The 13,254-nt window shown below is 49.2% G+C and overlaps 2 protein-coding genes across 4 annotated transcripts in view; one reads left to right on the forward strand and one right to left on the reverse strand.

Annotated features, from left to right (window-relative positions):
• Positions 1–7,724: 7,724 nt before the first annotated feature.
• Positions 7,725–9,440, forward strand: Map1lc3a (microtubule associated protein 1 light chain 3 alpha). The gene is made up of 4 exons (XM_031372405.1): positions 7,725–8,030; positions 8,341–8,396; positions 8,483–8,589; positions 8,859–9,440. Exons 1-4 carry the CDS (start codon positions 7,991–7,993, stop codon positions 9,019–9,021), a joined length of 366 nt encoding a protein of 121 aa, XP_031228265.1. The 5' UTR covers positions 7,725–7,990; the 3' UTR covers positions 9,022–9,440.
• Positions 9,441–9,610: 170 nt separating this feature from the next.
• The window catches only part of Pigu (phosphatidylinositol glycan anchor biosynthesis class U), an 80,810-nt gene continuing 77,166 nt past the window's right edge, over positions 9,611–13,254 (reverse strand). For all 3 annotated transcript variants that reach the window (XM_031372402.1, XM_031372403.1, XM_031372404.1), the window contains one exon: positions 9,611–10,010. In XM_031372402.1, coding sequence (XP_031228262.1) covers positions 9,897–10,010 — 114 coding nt within the window. In that variant the 3' untranslated portion in view covers positions 9,611–9,896. The remainder of the gene's footprint in view (positions 10,011–13,254) is intronic.

A 13,254-nucleotide genomic window follows, 5' to 3' on the forward strand; every position in this document is an offset into this window, starting at 1 on the left:
CTATCTAAACTTTAAAAGACAGTTGTGGGATCCTTCAAACATGGCATGCATAATCCATGCAGCTGGTGGAAAACGGGTACAATAGCTCCAGTCAGCACTTTTTCCCAATGGTCTAGTTACTCAAATAATCACCTTGCTATGCTGAGCTGCAGAGCTGGGAAACAGTCCTCAGGTGCATGGCTCCTGGGCAAACTGAGGGTTTCGTTTGGCCACTGGCTGAACTTGACAAGGAATGGGCAAGGAGGGAGAGATGCAGGAAGCTCCGGGAATCTTGCTTGGGCAATTGTAAAAGTAACTTTTATTCTGTTGGTTGTCTCCAAGGCTCCTGCCTCCATCTCCTAATGTAGGCCTAGTCCTGGAAGCTCTACGCCTCTGTACAATCTAACCTAGGCCTCTGAGACTTACCACTGAGTAAGTTCACCCTTTCTAGTCCTTTCTGAGTACTGACTGGCTGATTCAACTCACTTATTCTGGCTAAGACTCCTCCCCAAGCTGATTCAATCCTCTCTCTCCTTCCCTTCCTCCCTCCCTCCCTCCCTCCCTCCCTCCTTCCCTCTCTCCCCTCCTCCCTCCCTCCCTCCCTCCATCCTTCCCTTTCCCTCCCTCCCCTCCCTCCCTCTCTCTTTCTCTTTCTCTCTCTCTGCTGCTCCTGCATTGTTCAGTTTGGCCTCAAAACTAACTCTAGCAATCTATTCTAATCTTCTGGCTCCTCATTCTTTCACTCTTCTGTCTTCACCTGTGTCTACCTTGTTCTCTCTTCAACCTGACTCTCTAAGTCTCCCAGTAAAACGACCTCCTTCTCTACCCTTCTCTCTGCACTGCTCTTTAAGTAGCTTCCTTTTCCTCTGTTGAGAGTTGGGCATGCCCTATTCTGTCAAATTTTTCTGATTGGTCACTTTGTCTGCCACTCAATTAGACATCACTTTCAAACATGGGTGCTTCATTCTACAAACTAATTTACTAACTTTACTCTTTGGGTCTGGGATTAAAGGTGCATACTAAGAGTGTGCCTGTGGGCTGGTGAGATGGCTCAGCGGTTAAGAGCACTGACTGCTCTTCTGAAGGTCCTGAGTTCAAATCCCAGCAACCACATGGTGGCTCACAACCATCTGTAATGAGATCTGGCGCCCTCTTATGGAGTGTCTGAAGATAGCTACAGTGTACTTACATATAATAATAAATCTTAAAAAAGTGTGTGTCTGTATGGGGGGTTAGGGGGGAAGGGAGAGAGAGTGTGTCTGTGTGGGGGGGTAGGGGGAAGTGAGAGAGAGTGTGTCTGTATGGGGGGTAGGGGGAAAGGGACAGAGAGTGTGTCTGTATGCCAGAGGGGGGGGAATGGAGGGAGGAAGGGAGAGATTAAAGGTACATACTAAGTGTGTCTATATGCCAGGGTGGGGGAGAGAGAAAGAGATTAAAGGTGTGTGGTAAGGGCTGAGCCACACTACAACAACACAATCTCGAGGTAAATCTAAGGCAGGCAGGAAGCCCTGGACGTGGCATTAAAAAATGGCACAGTGGTAGAATATATGGAGCATAGCCTACAGAGGGGGAGGGGGAAGGGAGTCCCTAGAAGCCATGGCCTTGCTTCATCCTACAAGAATAATGGTGTATAGGTGAAAAGCTTGAGGGTAACCTAGGTTAGAAGACTCAGAGTTGGTGGGGGCGGGGCACAATCCCATTAGGGTCAGGCTGAGGTAAAAGAGAGGGGAGGATTAGCTGGAAACACAGGTTAGTTAAAGGAGACAGGAACTCCCTTTGACTTGTCGATTTTGAGGAGCCCCAGGCTCAGGGCCTGAATCTGTGACACAGGGAAAGGTAGGAGTCACTGCTGGGGGGGATCTGGAAGACACAGCAGGCTTCCAGTAGCTGAGGGCATTTGGCAAAGCCCAGGGTTGAGAGCCTCCCAGGGCAGCTACCAGCTTGGAAGGCCAGTGTTGGTGAAGGCATGCGCATGAGGAACAGCTGTCAGGAAGTGGCACCCTGTCACTCAGTCCATAATGCTCCCTGGACTGGGGGGCAGGGGAGAAATTAGGAGCAAGATTCAGCTGAGGTAGCCAGAGATCAGGACAGAGAGGTTGAGAGTCATGGTCTCTATTTCCCTAGTGGTGCTGGAGGGCTTGGGGTGTGTGTAAGGCAGTCTGTGACTGAGGTTTGGGGACCCTGACTCCTGAATTGGTCTTGTTTTCTCACATCTTTGGAGACAACTACATGGAGTTTACAAGCAGGAGGTTAACTGCCTCAGAAGCCCTCCAGGTCTGAAAACCAGAGTAATAGTACATTAAAGGAGAGCCAGTGTGGCTGTGGTGATACTGGCTAATTCCTGCCCTTCTCACCATGTGCTGTCATCCTGGGCGGCACTCTCAGAAACAGGTTTTAGTACTCTCTCTACTTGGCACAGTGGTTCTCAACCTTCCTAATGCTGCGACCCTTTAATACAGTTCTTCATTGTGATGACCCCTCCTAACCAGAAAATGATTTCACTGCTACTTCGTAACTGTAACTTTGCTAATGTTACGAATCAGATTGTAATTATCTAAGATTCAGGATACTGACATGCGGACCCCCAAAGGGTTGTCTAGGCTGAGAAGCACTGACAGCAGATGACAGAATTGAGGACCAGTAACTCAAGTTATTCAGTGAATTATAAAACTACTTGGCTGGCCTGCTGTCAAGCACTGAGCAAATATGACCCACCCAAGACTTCATGATATCTAGTGACCCATAGCAGAGCTGTTCCATCTTCGTTCGACAGGACCGAGAAAAGCCCAGCTATTGTCTTTTTCTCGGGCACACTGATATAAGTCAGGAGCTCTAGACTGGCAGGAAGGAATGGTGGGTGCAGAGCAGGGAGGGCATGATGACCATGGTGAAACACCATGCCAGCTTCTGACCTGTCCCAGCAACTCTGCTAGCCACAAACTCAGTTCTCACACAAAATCTAGGGGCTTGAAGGAGAGATGGTCAATGACGAGGAGAGATGACGTAGTAGACACCAAGAGGGGAGGCCACTCATTCAAAGTCTGTTTACCTAGCACCAACCATATGCCACATCTTGTTTACGTGCTAGAATAGAGCAGGAACCAAACAGGAAAAAAATCATGGGAACAGAATTTGTAGCTTAGTGATGAACCTACCTAGCACAAGGAAGGGTTCAATCCTGAGCAATGGAGTAACAGGAAAAGTAAGTAAAAAACTTGGCCATTATGGGGCTTGTATTTTAGTTGAAAAGAATGGAAAAATAGAAATTAAAATAGCATAGCACACTAAATTAATTCTTTGGATTGTTTTTTAGTTCGGGATCTCAGGTAGCCTAGGTTAACATCAAATTTGTTACATATAAAATAATAACCCTGAACTCCTGATCCTCCTTGCCTATAAATCTCAAGTGATAGGAAGAAAGACATGAGCCGCTACCATACTGCATTTAAAACCCTAGCCAGGCAGTGTCTTAACAAAGTAAAGGAGCGCCCTGGCCCACAGCTCAGCAATTCCATTCAGTATTTGTCCAACTGGAAAATAAGATGGTGGGCAGCAGAGATGGCTCAGAGGTTAAGAGCACTGACTGCTCTTCCAGAGATCCTGAGTTCAATTCCCAGCAACCACATGGTGGCTCACAGTCATCTGTAATGGGAGCCGATGCCCTCTTCTGGCCTTCGGGCATACATGCAGGCAGAACACTGTATAATAAATAAATCTTTTTTAAAAAAAGAAAAGAAAAGGAGAGACAAGATAGATATGCAACAAGAATCTACATAAAGGAAATTCACCAAGTTGTGCTACTATAAGGGACTGATCGATGGGAGCCAGAGACACTGCTCAGCAGTTATGAGCACTGATGGTCTCCTCAGCACCCACGGGTGGCTCACAGCCATCTCAGTTTCCGGAGCTCCAACGCCCTCTGATGGCCTTGAGGGCAACAGGCATGCAAGTGGTACACAGACATTCATGTAGGCAAAACAGCCATACACCATAGGAGTAAACGAGCCATTAGCATATTAAATTTAAAATCCTATGTCTTAACAAAGTGAACACACACCTTGCCCCACAACTCAGTATTTGCCTTTGCCTTTCAAGGGATTGTAACAAAGACACGAGCCATTAGCCTACGCATAAAATTTTAAATTAAAAATATAGAAAGTAGCTGGGCAGTGGTGGTGCATGCCTTTAATCCCAGCACTTGGGAGGCAGGGGCAGGCAGATTTCTGAGTTTGAGGCCAGCCTGGTCTACAGAGTGAGTTCAGGACAGCCAGGACTACATAGAGAAATGCTGTCTCAAAAAACAAAAACAAAAACAAAAAAATATTTAAGAAGCAGGACACAGCCTGGCATGGTAACACATGCCTTTAAACTTGGTACTTAGGAGGCAGAGGTGGGTGGATCTCTCTGAGATAGTGCGGCTCTAGCCCAGGGGGCAGAGGTGGAGAAAGTCACCTGTCAGACTATAGAAATATCTCAAGAGTATGAGCAACAGAATTTGAGGATGCGCCATGGGAGCAAACTGTCCTGAGTGACTGAGGCTTGGAGTACATTTTGGGAGATCCTGAGTTTGTTCTGGGCAAGTCAAATTTAAGGCACCCATAAGACATTTCACTTCGCAAACTTGAGGCCAAGCTACTGAATTCTGGGTAGATGGGTGGCCCAGGGACCAAGGGTTTAAGAGCACAAAGGGAAGGAGCACACTGGTGTCAGGTAGATCAAGTGGAGAGTCTGACAAGAGACAAGAGTAACCACTTCCAACAGGGCCACAGCCGACCCATATTTGAGTGTGGGGGTCCCTCAGGGAATCTCACAAAGGGACTCTCTTAATCCTTTAATAATGAGTGACCTTAGCCCTACAGTCTATTTTGTATGTCTTTTGTATGTCTTTTCTGTCTTCTTTTGGTTTTCTCTGTACACATCGGGTGCGTTCGTCTTGTTTTTTAAACATTTTGTACTGTTGGTATTTACAAGTCTGAGGGTCAGAGATCAATTTGAAGAAACTGGCTCTCTCCTCTCACCACACAGGTTTCAGGGACTGAACTCACATGGTTAGGTTTGACAGAAAGTACCTAGAGTCATCTCACTGGCCCAAATTTTATGTTTTTATTAACTTTTTACTCACCACACAGAGAGATAGGTCTTACTTGGACATTTCACACATCATGGTACATGTTCTTCTGCACTCCTTGTGTAAACTCTATGGCCTTCTTGTTTTTCTTGGCCAGTCCTAAAATTTGGGATGACAGGTATGTGCCACCACGTCCAATATATGCGATGCTGGGATCAAACCTAGGGTTGTCCTGTACAGGAAGCATGTATTCTACACACGGAGCTGCACCCCCAGCACTTGGGGTTTTCATAGTATAAGATTCCTCCAGCTCAGCTTCCGTGCTATTTGCCATCCTACTTACTTTCCTACATAACCTGCTTCTGCCTTCCATGGTTCAGAGCCCTTCACTACCCCCCTTTCAGTATTTAAGTTTCTATTCTCTTAAAGATCCCTCCAGTTGTGCCTGAATTGTTTTTAAACATTTATCTATCTGCCGTGTAGAAGTTGGCCTTCTACCACCAGACAGAAAATTAATATTTAAAATATTAAAAAAATTCTTTTCAGGTTCAGTAGAGAGATGTCCTGAGACAGATTTAGTAATCCTGTCCCTAGCTGAAAGGGAAGCCAGGGCACTGAAAAGATCCAGCAGAAACCCTCAAAACAAAGGCTAATCCTTGCACTGACACTTTCAGATTAGTGAAGGCACTAAATTAGGATTGAAGGTCATACTTTAGGAAAATAATCCTACCGCCCCACCCTAATTTGGGGCTGCCACACACTAGGCGTTGAGCTGCTCGGAGAAGGTAGTAGATGGGATATAAGGCCTGGATGAATCCCTTTGTAGGGGGAGCCTCTAGGATCTAACATACCCCGAAAGTTGAACTATGTCCTCATGCTTGTGAGCAAGCACCCTACCAGACCAAGCAGACAATAATCAATATCTTTCCAAACAAATCCAGCTCCGGAAGACATTTAAAAAGCAAAACAAAACCCAAAACACAAGGTCTCACTATCTAGACCAGGCTGGCCTTGAACTCAAGAGATCATCCTATCTATGCCTAGAGTGCGGGGGATTAGGGAGTGCACCACCACCCAGCCTCCTTAAGGCAATCTTAGCTGAATTCTTGTGACTTTAGCAACTTTTTTTTTCCTTGAGACAGGGTTTCTCTGTGTAGCCCTGGCTGTCCTGGAACTCACTCTGTAGACCAGGCTGGCCTTGAACTCAGAAATCAGCCTGCCTCTGCCTCCCAAGTGCTGGGATTAAAGACACGTGTCACCAAGCCTGGCCTCATTCTCAACTTTACTATTACTAATAGCATTGGTGTTTTGCTTGCATGTGTCTTGAAGGTATATGATCCGCTGGAACTAGAGTTAAAATTGTGAGCCACCATTGGGTGATGAGAATTGAACCCTGGTTCTCTAAAAGAGCAGCCAGTGCTCCTTACTGTTGAGTTCTCTCTCCAGTCTCCAGTCTCAACTTTTTAAGATAATGTTTATGTATATATATATATATGTATACACTTTTGTTTTGTTTGTTTGTTTGTTTTGGGTTTTTTTTTTTGAGACAGCATTTGTTTGTAGCCCTGGCTGTCCTGGAACTCACTCTGTAGACCAAGCTGGCCTTGAACTCAGAAATCCGCCTACCTCCACCTCGCAAGTGCTGGCATTAAAGGCCTGCGCCACCAACGCCTGGCAGCAACTAGTTTTTGTACCCACAATCACTACTATTTAGTGATTATCCATATTAAGTAGTTGTTTAGAATTACTTACACATGTTAATTTAGTTATCTGCTCCCATCGAATTTCTTCCCTTTGAGTTATATGTTTCTGAAGTACATTTTTTTTCAAGCAACAGTCCTTTATAAATTATTCTATCCTTTTTCTTCCTTACAACTCTAGCCCATCCTCCTGCCTCAAACTCCCATAGAGCTAGGACTACAAATGAGCCAGCTACATCTGGCATTAACCCTGGCTTTTAATCGGTTTTAAAAGTTCTTCACGGGGCTGCCTCTCGGTGTCCGTGTGTGCTTTCCCTTTATCCCCTCCACCTCTGGCAAAACCTGAGATATTGAAGCCCTACATCTATCTGCTAGGCAAGTCTCTTGCCCTGACCCTGAGTAACATTCCCAAACTATACTTCTTTCTATCCTACCAAGGGCCTCTACCTGTAAATTCTGACTTCTTGTGTTGTCAATTCCAAATGTTCTCTATTTCTTGGTTAACTGTTTCTGAAAGAGCCCCCCGGTTCAGTGACTCTCTCCGGCTTTATCTAAATCGCGTATTAACCTCACTCTGGAAGTCTATGCTTTCTATGGCTGTTCCAGAATTCTTTGAAAGCCTGGGTGGGGGTCTGGAGCAATGGCTTGGCAACTAAGAGCCAGTCCGTCCCATTATTACAGAGGGTATAAGCTTGATTCCCAGCACCGCTATTAACTCCAGCCTGAGGAAATCCGATGCTGTGTTCTGCCTCCGCGGCACACACTTACAAACACATAAAAACTCTCAAAACTCCGCTCCATCCTCTCCCCGCTCCACCTTCGTTCTCTAATGCAAAACTCTTTGAAGGCGCCTTGAACTACTACTCCGCAGCGAAGAGGCCTGAAGGAGGCGACGGAGACGAGCCTGCCATCGTGACGTCACAAAGCTGTGACGCGCCCTGGAGCTCCGCCTCCTTACGACCTGCGCCGGGAATCCGGGCTGTCTGCGCCGTGGCGTCACAGGTCCAGGCAGGCGGGTTTTCCGTCGGCCCAATAGGAGCGGCGCGCCGGCCTCCCCTTTAAGGAATGTTGTGACCTGACGTCACCCAGGCGAGTTACCTCCCGCAGCCGCCACCGCCAGGCTCAGCGCGAGCGCCGCAGCCCTTGAGCTCGAGCCCCGGAGCCCCCGGCGCGCCGAACCGCAGACGCATCCCTGAGCCGCGCGCCCCGGAGTCCCGGCTGCGCGCCCCGCCGGGCCCGCGCAATGCCCTCCGACCGGCCTTTCAAGCAGCGGCGCAGCTTCGGTGAGGCCCTGGGGGAGAACTGCCATCGGGGACCGAGGAGTGGGGGGTGCCAGTCGACCCCGATTGCCGCAGGTGACGTCAGCCCCATGACGTCAGGCACCGGCCGGCCGGACCCTGGGTGGAGAGGCCGTCAGGCCTGGCAGGGTCGCCCGCCTCCCTACCGTGTCCCCCGGTGGAGGGCTGTGGGGCCGACGGCCCCGGAGGCGGGAGCTGGGGCGGGGCGGGCCCGGAGCCGCCCCTCGGGGATCAGCGAGGCGGAGTCGCGGGAGGCCTTAGCACCGCTGGGCCTCACACAGAGCTCTGTCCGCAGCCGACCGCTGTAAGGAGGTGCAGCAGATCCGCGACCAGCACCCCAGCAAGATCCCGGTGAGTCTCTGCCCCCCCCCCGGCCACGCCCTGCCCTGCCAGGTCCCGCCCCTGCCTTACGAGTCCCCCGCCCACTCCACTCCCAGGTGATCATCGAGCGCTACAAGGGTGAGAAGCAGCTGCCTGTCCTGGATAAGACCAAGTTTCTGGTCCCGGACCATGTTAACATGAGCGAGTTGGTCAAGATCATCCGGTGCGTGGGCAGCCTCCTACAGGCCTTGAGTGGGGCGGGGCCAGGTTCCACTAGAAGGGTTGGAGTGGGGCAATGGGACATGGTTTGGGACACCGGGCCCCCCTATTCTAGGAGGCTGGAAAAGGTCAAGGTCGGGGTTGGGGTGAACTTCAGTAAAGTGGTGAGAGCCTCCCGCTGAGATGTACCGAAAGTGAAGATCCAGAGTCATTTTGGGAGGGTCACCTAGGCCTCCGGCCTTCCTCACCTGGCATGCCTGTCTGCCTCCACAGGCGCCGCCTGCAACTCAACCCCACGCAGGCCTTCTTCCTGCTGGTGAACCAGCACAGCATGGTGAGCGTATCCACACCCATCGCTGACATCTATGAACAGGAGAAGGATGAAGACGGATTCCTCTACATGGTCTATGCCTCCCAAGAAACCTTCGGCTTCTGAGTCAAGAGTGGGGGTGGGGGGTGGTTGGGAGTTCTTGTCAGGTACTCCCCAGGAAGGTCCTGGCTCCTAAACTAAGCTATTTCAGTCCCCAGTGGATTAGGCAGCGATGTGACACCTCCCACCAGGTAGGGGCCACCAGCCAGCCTACCACATCCTGGTTAGGTCTTGGGACAGTCATGTTAAGGTTGCTCTTTTGGATGCTGGCTGGGTTGGGAGTGGGTGGGGAGCAGCATCCCTGCTCTGTGGGGTTTGTCATTTTTTCTTTTTTTAGGCCCTTGCCTGTCTGCCCATTTTGCCCCTCATCCACCTGAGGCTTTGCCTCCTGCCAGGACCTGCCCCACCCCTGACATGGTATATGGATCTGTGGTCATTTCCTCTGCAGAATAAAGATTGCTCAGGCCTGCCTGGCCCTCTGCCTCCAGCTCCTTGTTTGGAAGTAGGGAGGGCTGCTAGGTGACCGTGTCCACACAGATATGGGTTCTGTGGGCTTTGAGTTCCCAGAAGCCCTCTCCTTAGTATAGGACACCACATAGTATTAGGGGTCAAGCTCTCTCCACTCCAGGAATACAAGTCATCAGAACAACAACAATGAAAAAAGACCACACATTTATTACGTAGTCACAACCTATAAAGCCCTGCTCACCGGCTGCTTCCTTTCTGTGCAGTCACAAAGTAGGGGTCCAAGTGGGGCACTCCTAGCTTCTCCCTATGGGCCTTGTTGCCAGCTATGAGTCCCCTTTGGTACCAGGGATTTGTAACCCTGGACTTGAATGCCTTCTGCCTGAGGACTCGCCTGCTGGCAACTGTGGATGAGGGACCTGGCCCCGGCTTCTGGCCCTTCCCCCTCTGTCCATGCAGCTCTGTGCCATCCGGGGCTACTTGAGCACAAGCATGGCCTCAGTGCCGTCCTTGGCCGTCAAGTAGAGACCGTGTGTGAGGTAATACTCCCGTCGCAGGAAGGCGTAGAAGTAGTCAGAGATGAGCAGGATCTGGCAAGGAAAGAGTGTGAAAAGCCACAGGGCACTTAGGCAGGCAGGTTCGTGTCTGCTGGCATCTCCCACTCTGTAAGCTTGCCCAGGGACCTCCTTCCCTCTTGGCACACACTTAGCCCTGAAAGGTCTTACTGGTCATCTGTATGTATCCTAGCTTCTGTTCCCTTTTCCTGGTTTACACTTCCATTCATGAGAATCCACACCAGTGGTGCATGTACCTTGCCTCTGCCCACAGGCACTCCCCATCTAGCCTTCCCTAGAGAACCATCTATCCAGGAACTCAGGACACAGAATTGCCTACTATTTTCCCCACAACACGCAGCCCAGGAATTCTACCTTGAAAACAAGTTTGTCAGGTGGAAGACCGAAGTAGGTAGATCTCAGTCTCACAAGATCTGACTGCCTGTCTCCTGAGCACTGGGATTGAAGGCATGCACCACCACTATCAAGCTATTGCCAACATTACTAACCTGTAAAGTTATTTCCACATGTGACTAGTATGATTTTCTTTCCTTTGACCTAGCCAGCTCACCACTATGATGAGTTGTGAATTCTGATTTTGCATGTGTTCCTCACCTACCCTGACAGAGTCTGGGTGAGAAAACCTCATGGCTCAAGGTCAGTATCTACTGCCTAAACCAGGCTGACCAACAGCTGCCTGGTTACTTGCTAATATGCTACAGGGCCCTGTGTCCTTTTGTGGATAGATTCTTGACACATCACACACTTAAGGGTGATCAGCCTTCCAGGTATGGCTTTGGTCCAACTAATTGGATGCCTCCGGTCTCAATTTCCCTATTCTCCAGTGAGAGAATGCCAGGAATGAGTCCAGAGACTATCTGATTTTGACCCCTCCAAGGTCATCTTAGCTGCTCTCCTGCCTTCAGAAAAGTATATAGCTGCCTAGGACAGGACTCGAAAGACCTAGATCCTTGGTTTAGATCAACCTCGATCTGTCTCCCTCTTACTGAGTTCCTGCCATGTTCTAGGTCTTACTCTCCCCCATGTGAATTAAGAAGTGGTTGGTGCTAATACTCTTGGAGCCTCTAAACTTTTGAGAACTGGTATCTCCAATACTGTGCCTGCCCTCCTTTGGTGAGGCTGGACACTCCCCTGCCAGATCCAGTGACTCCAGTCTCGGGCATGTTGGGCTGTATAGCATTGTAGACTTTGGGGTCAAGTGTGCAAATGAGACAAATCCTGTTCCTCTCGGGTGCTCTATGGTGACATCGAACTAAGATGATTGGCTCCTGATTTTTGTGGTCAGACTAAGTTGGGGCAGGTAAATGGGACAGAGGCAGAAGCACTCAGGATCCATCCTTCATAGCATTCCCACCAAGCACCGCACCGTTGATGTGCAGTTGCAGTTGGGATGGGTTTGTCAGTGGAGAGGTTAAGGCTTGGGACCTAATCTGAGGAAGGTGAGCCTACTACAGATGAAGGGAAGGCAGGTACTGACTAGGTGAAAATGCTCAGGCAGTGGGAACACCAAAGATCCTGTGGTGAGAGAAGCAGCAGAAAGAAATGCTGTAATGGATGGCAGGGCCAGGTGCAGGGTCCTGGAGCTCGTGGCGGAGTCTGAAGCATGAGAAGCTTTTGGGAGAACTCAGGTCATGATCAGATTTATGGTTTGAAAAGCTCCCTCCTGCCTGGCACGGGAGAGGATTTGAAAGCAGGGGGCCCTGGGAAATGTCTGAGGTTGTAGTTACAGGGATGGAGGGACTTGCAATAGCAGCAAGTATTCTTAACTGCTGAGCCATTTCTCCAGAACCCTGGGGATTCTTGAAAAAGAAACGAACAAAAAGCACAAGTGTCAGAACAAACATCAAACTGACCTCACTGAGTGAGGGGCCTGCCTAGTGTTCCTCAGACTGACCTCATTGAGTCAGGGGACATGCCTAGTGTTCCTCAGACTGACCTCATTGAGTCAGGGGACATGCCTAGTGTTCCTCAGACTGACCTCACTGAGTGGGGGACCTGCCTAGTGTTCCTCAGACTGACCTCACTGAGTGGGGGACCTGCCTAGTGTTTCTCAGACTGACCTGAGTGAGGGGCCTGCCTAGTGTTCCTCAGACTGACCTCACTGAGTGGGGGACCTGCCTAGTGTTCCTCAGACTGACCTCACAGAGTGGGGGACCTGCCTAGTGTTCCATCAGCCTGTCAGCTATGAGAAATCAAGACAGCGCAGAGCAGAGCACACTGGGAGACACTACATATAACATGGTCCCCTAGGTTAGCCCTCGAAGAGGCCATGACTGGAAATATTAAGTCTTAGGGAAGCCTGCCATTCAGTTAATGGTAAGATCTCAGGAGGGCTCTCAGTATAGCAATTCTGTAAATTGAAGATGATAACCAGGAAGAAAAACAAAAGTGAATTAGACAGCACCTCTCTGTACACTCTCTGCATCATTCTGTGACACCAAGATAATTCTAAAATGCAAAGGTTATCTAGAGAAACAAAACAGAACAACACAATTGTGATCTTTTGTTGTTTTTGTGTTTTGTTGGGTTTTGTTGTTTGTTTGTTTGTAAAGATTTATTTAATGTATATGAGTACACTGTAGCTGTCTTCAGACACACCAGAAGAGTGCATCAGATCTCATTACAGATGGTTGTGAGCCACCATGTGGTTGCTGGGATTTGAACTTATGACCTCTTCTCCTTATGGGAAGAGCAGTCAGTGCTCTTAACCGCTGAGCCATCTTTCCAGCCCCTGTTTGTTTTGTTTTGAAACAGAGTCTCTCTATGTAGCCCTAGTTGTCTTTTTTTTTTGTTTTGTTTTGTTTTGTTTTGTTTTTTGAGACAAGGTTTCTCTGTATAGCCCTGACTGTCCTGGAACTCACTCTGTAAACCAGGCTAGCCTCGAACTCAGAAATCCGCCTGCCTTCTGCCTCCCAAGCACTGGGATTAAAGGCATGCGCCACCACCGCCCGGCATCTCAGGAACTCTTTGTATAGACCAAAGAAATCCTCTAGCCTCTGTACTCCAAGTGCTGGGATTAAAGGTGTGTGCCACTATACCCAGCTCATTTAGAAACAGAAACTCTTGAAACCCGCGCTGGCCTTCCTTCAACTTTGTATCAGAGAATCTCCTTAAACTTCTGAACCTGCTTCTACTTCCCAAATCTATTTTTATGTGGCATTGGAGATTGAATCCATGGCTTTCTGCATGCTAAGCAGGCACTCTATAAGTGTTTAAGAGAAGCCGGGCGGTGGTGGCACATGCCTTTAATTCCAGCACT

This window comes from Mastomys coucha, unplaced genomic scaffold (genome assembly GCF_008632895.1).
Source record: "Mastomys coucha isolate ucsf_1 unplaced genomic scaffold, UCSF_Mcou_1 pScaffold15, whole genome shotgun sequence".
In the NCBI taxonomy this organism is placed as follows: Eukaryota; Metazoa; Chordata; class Mammalia; order Rodentia; family Muridae; genus Mastomys; species Mastomys coucha.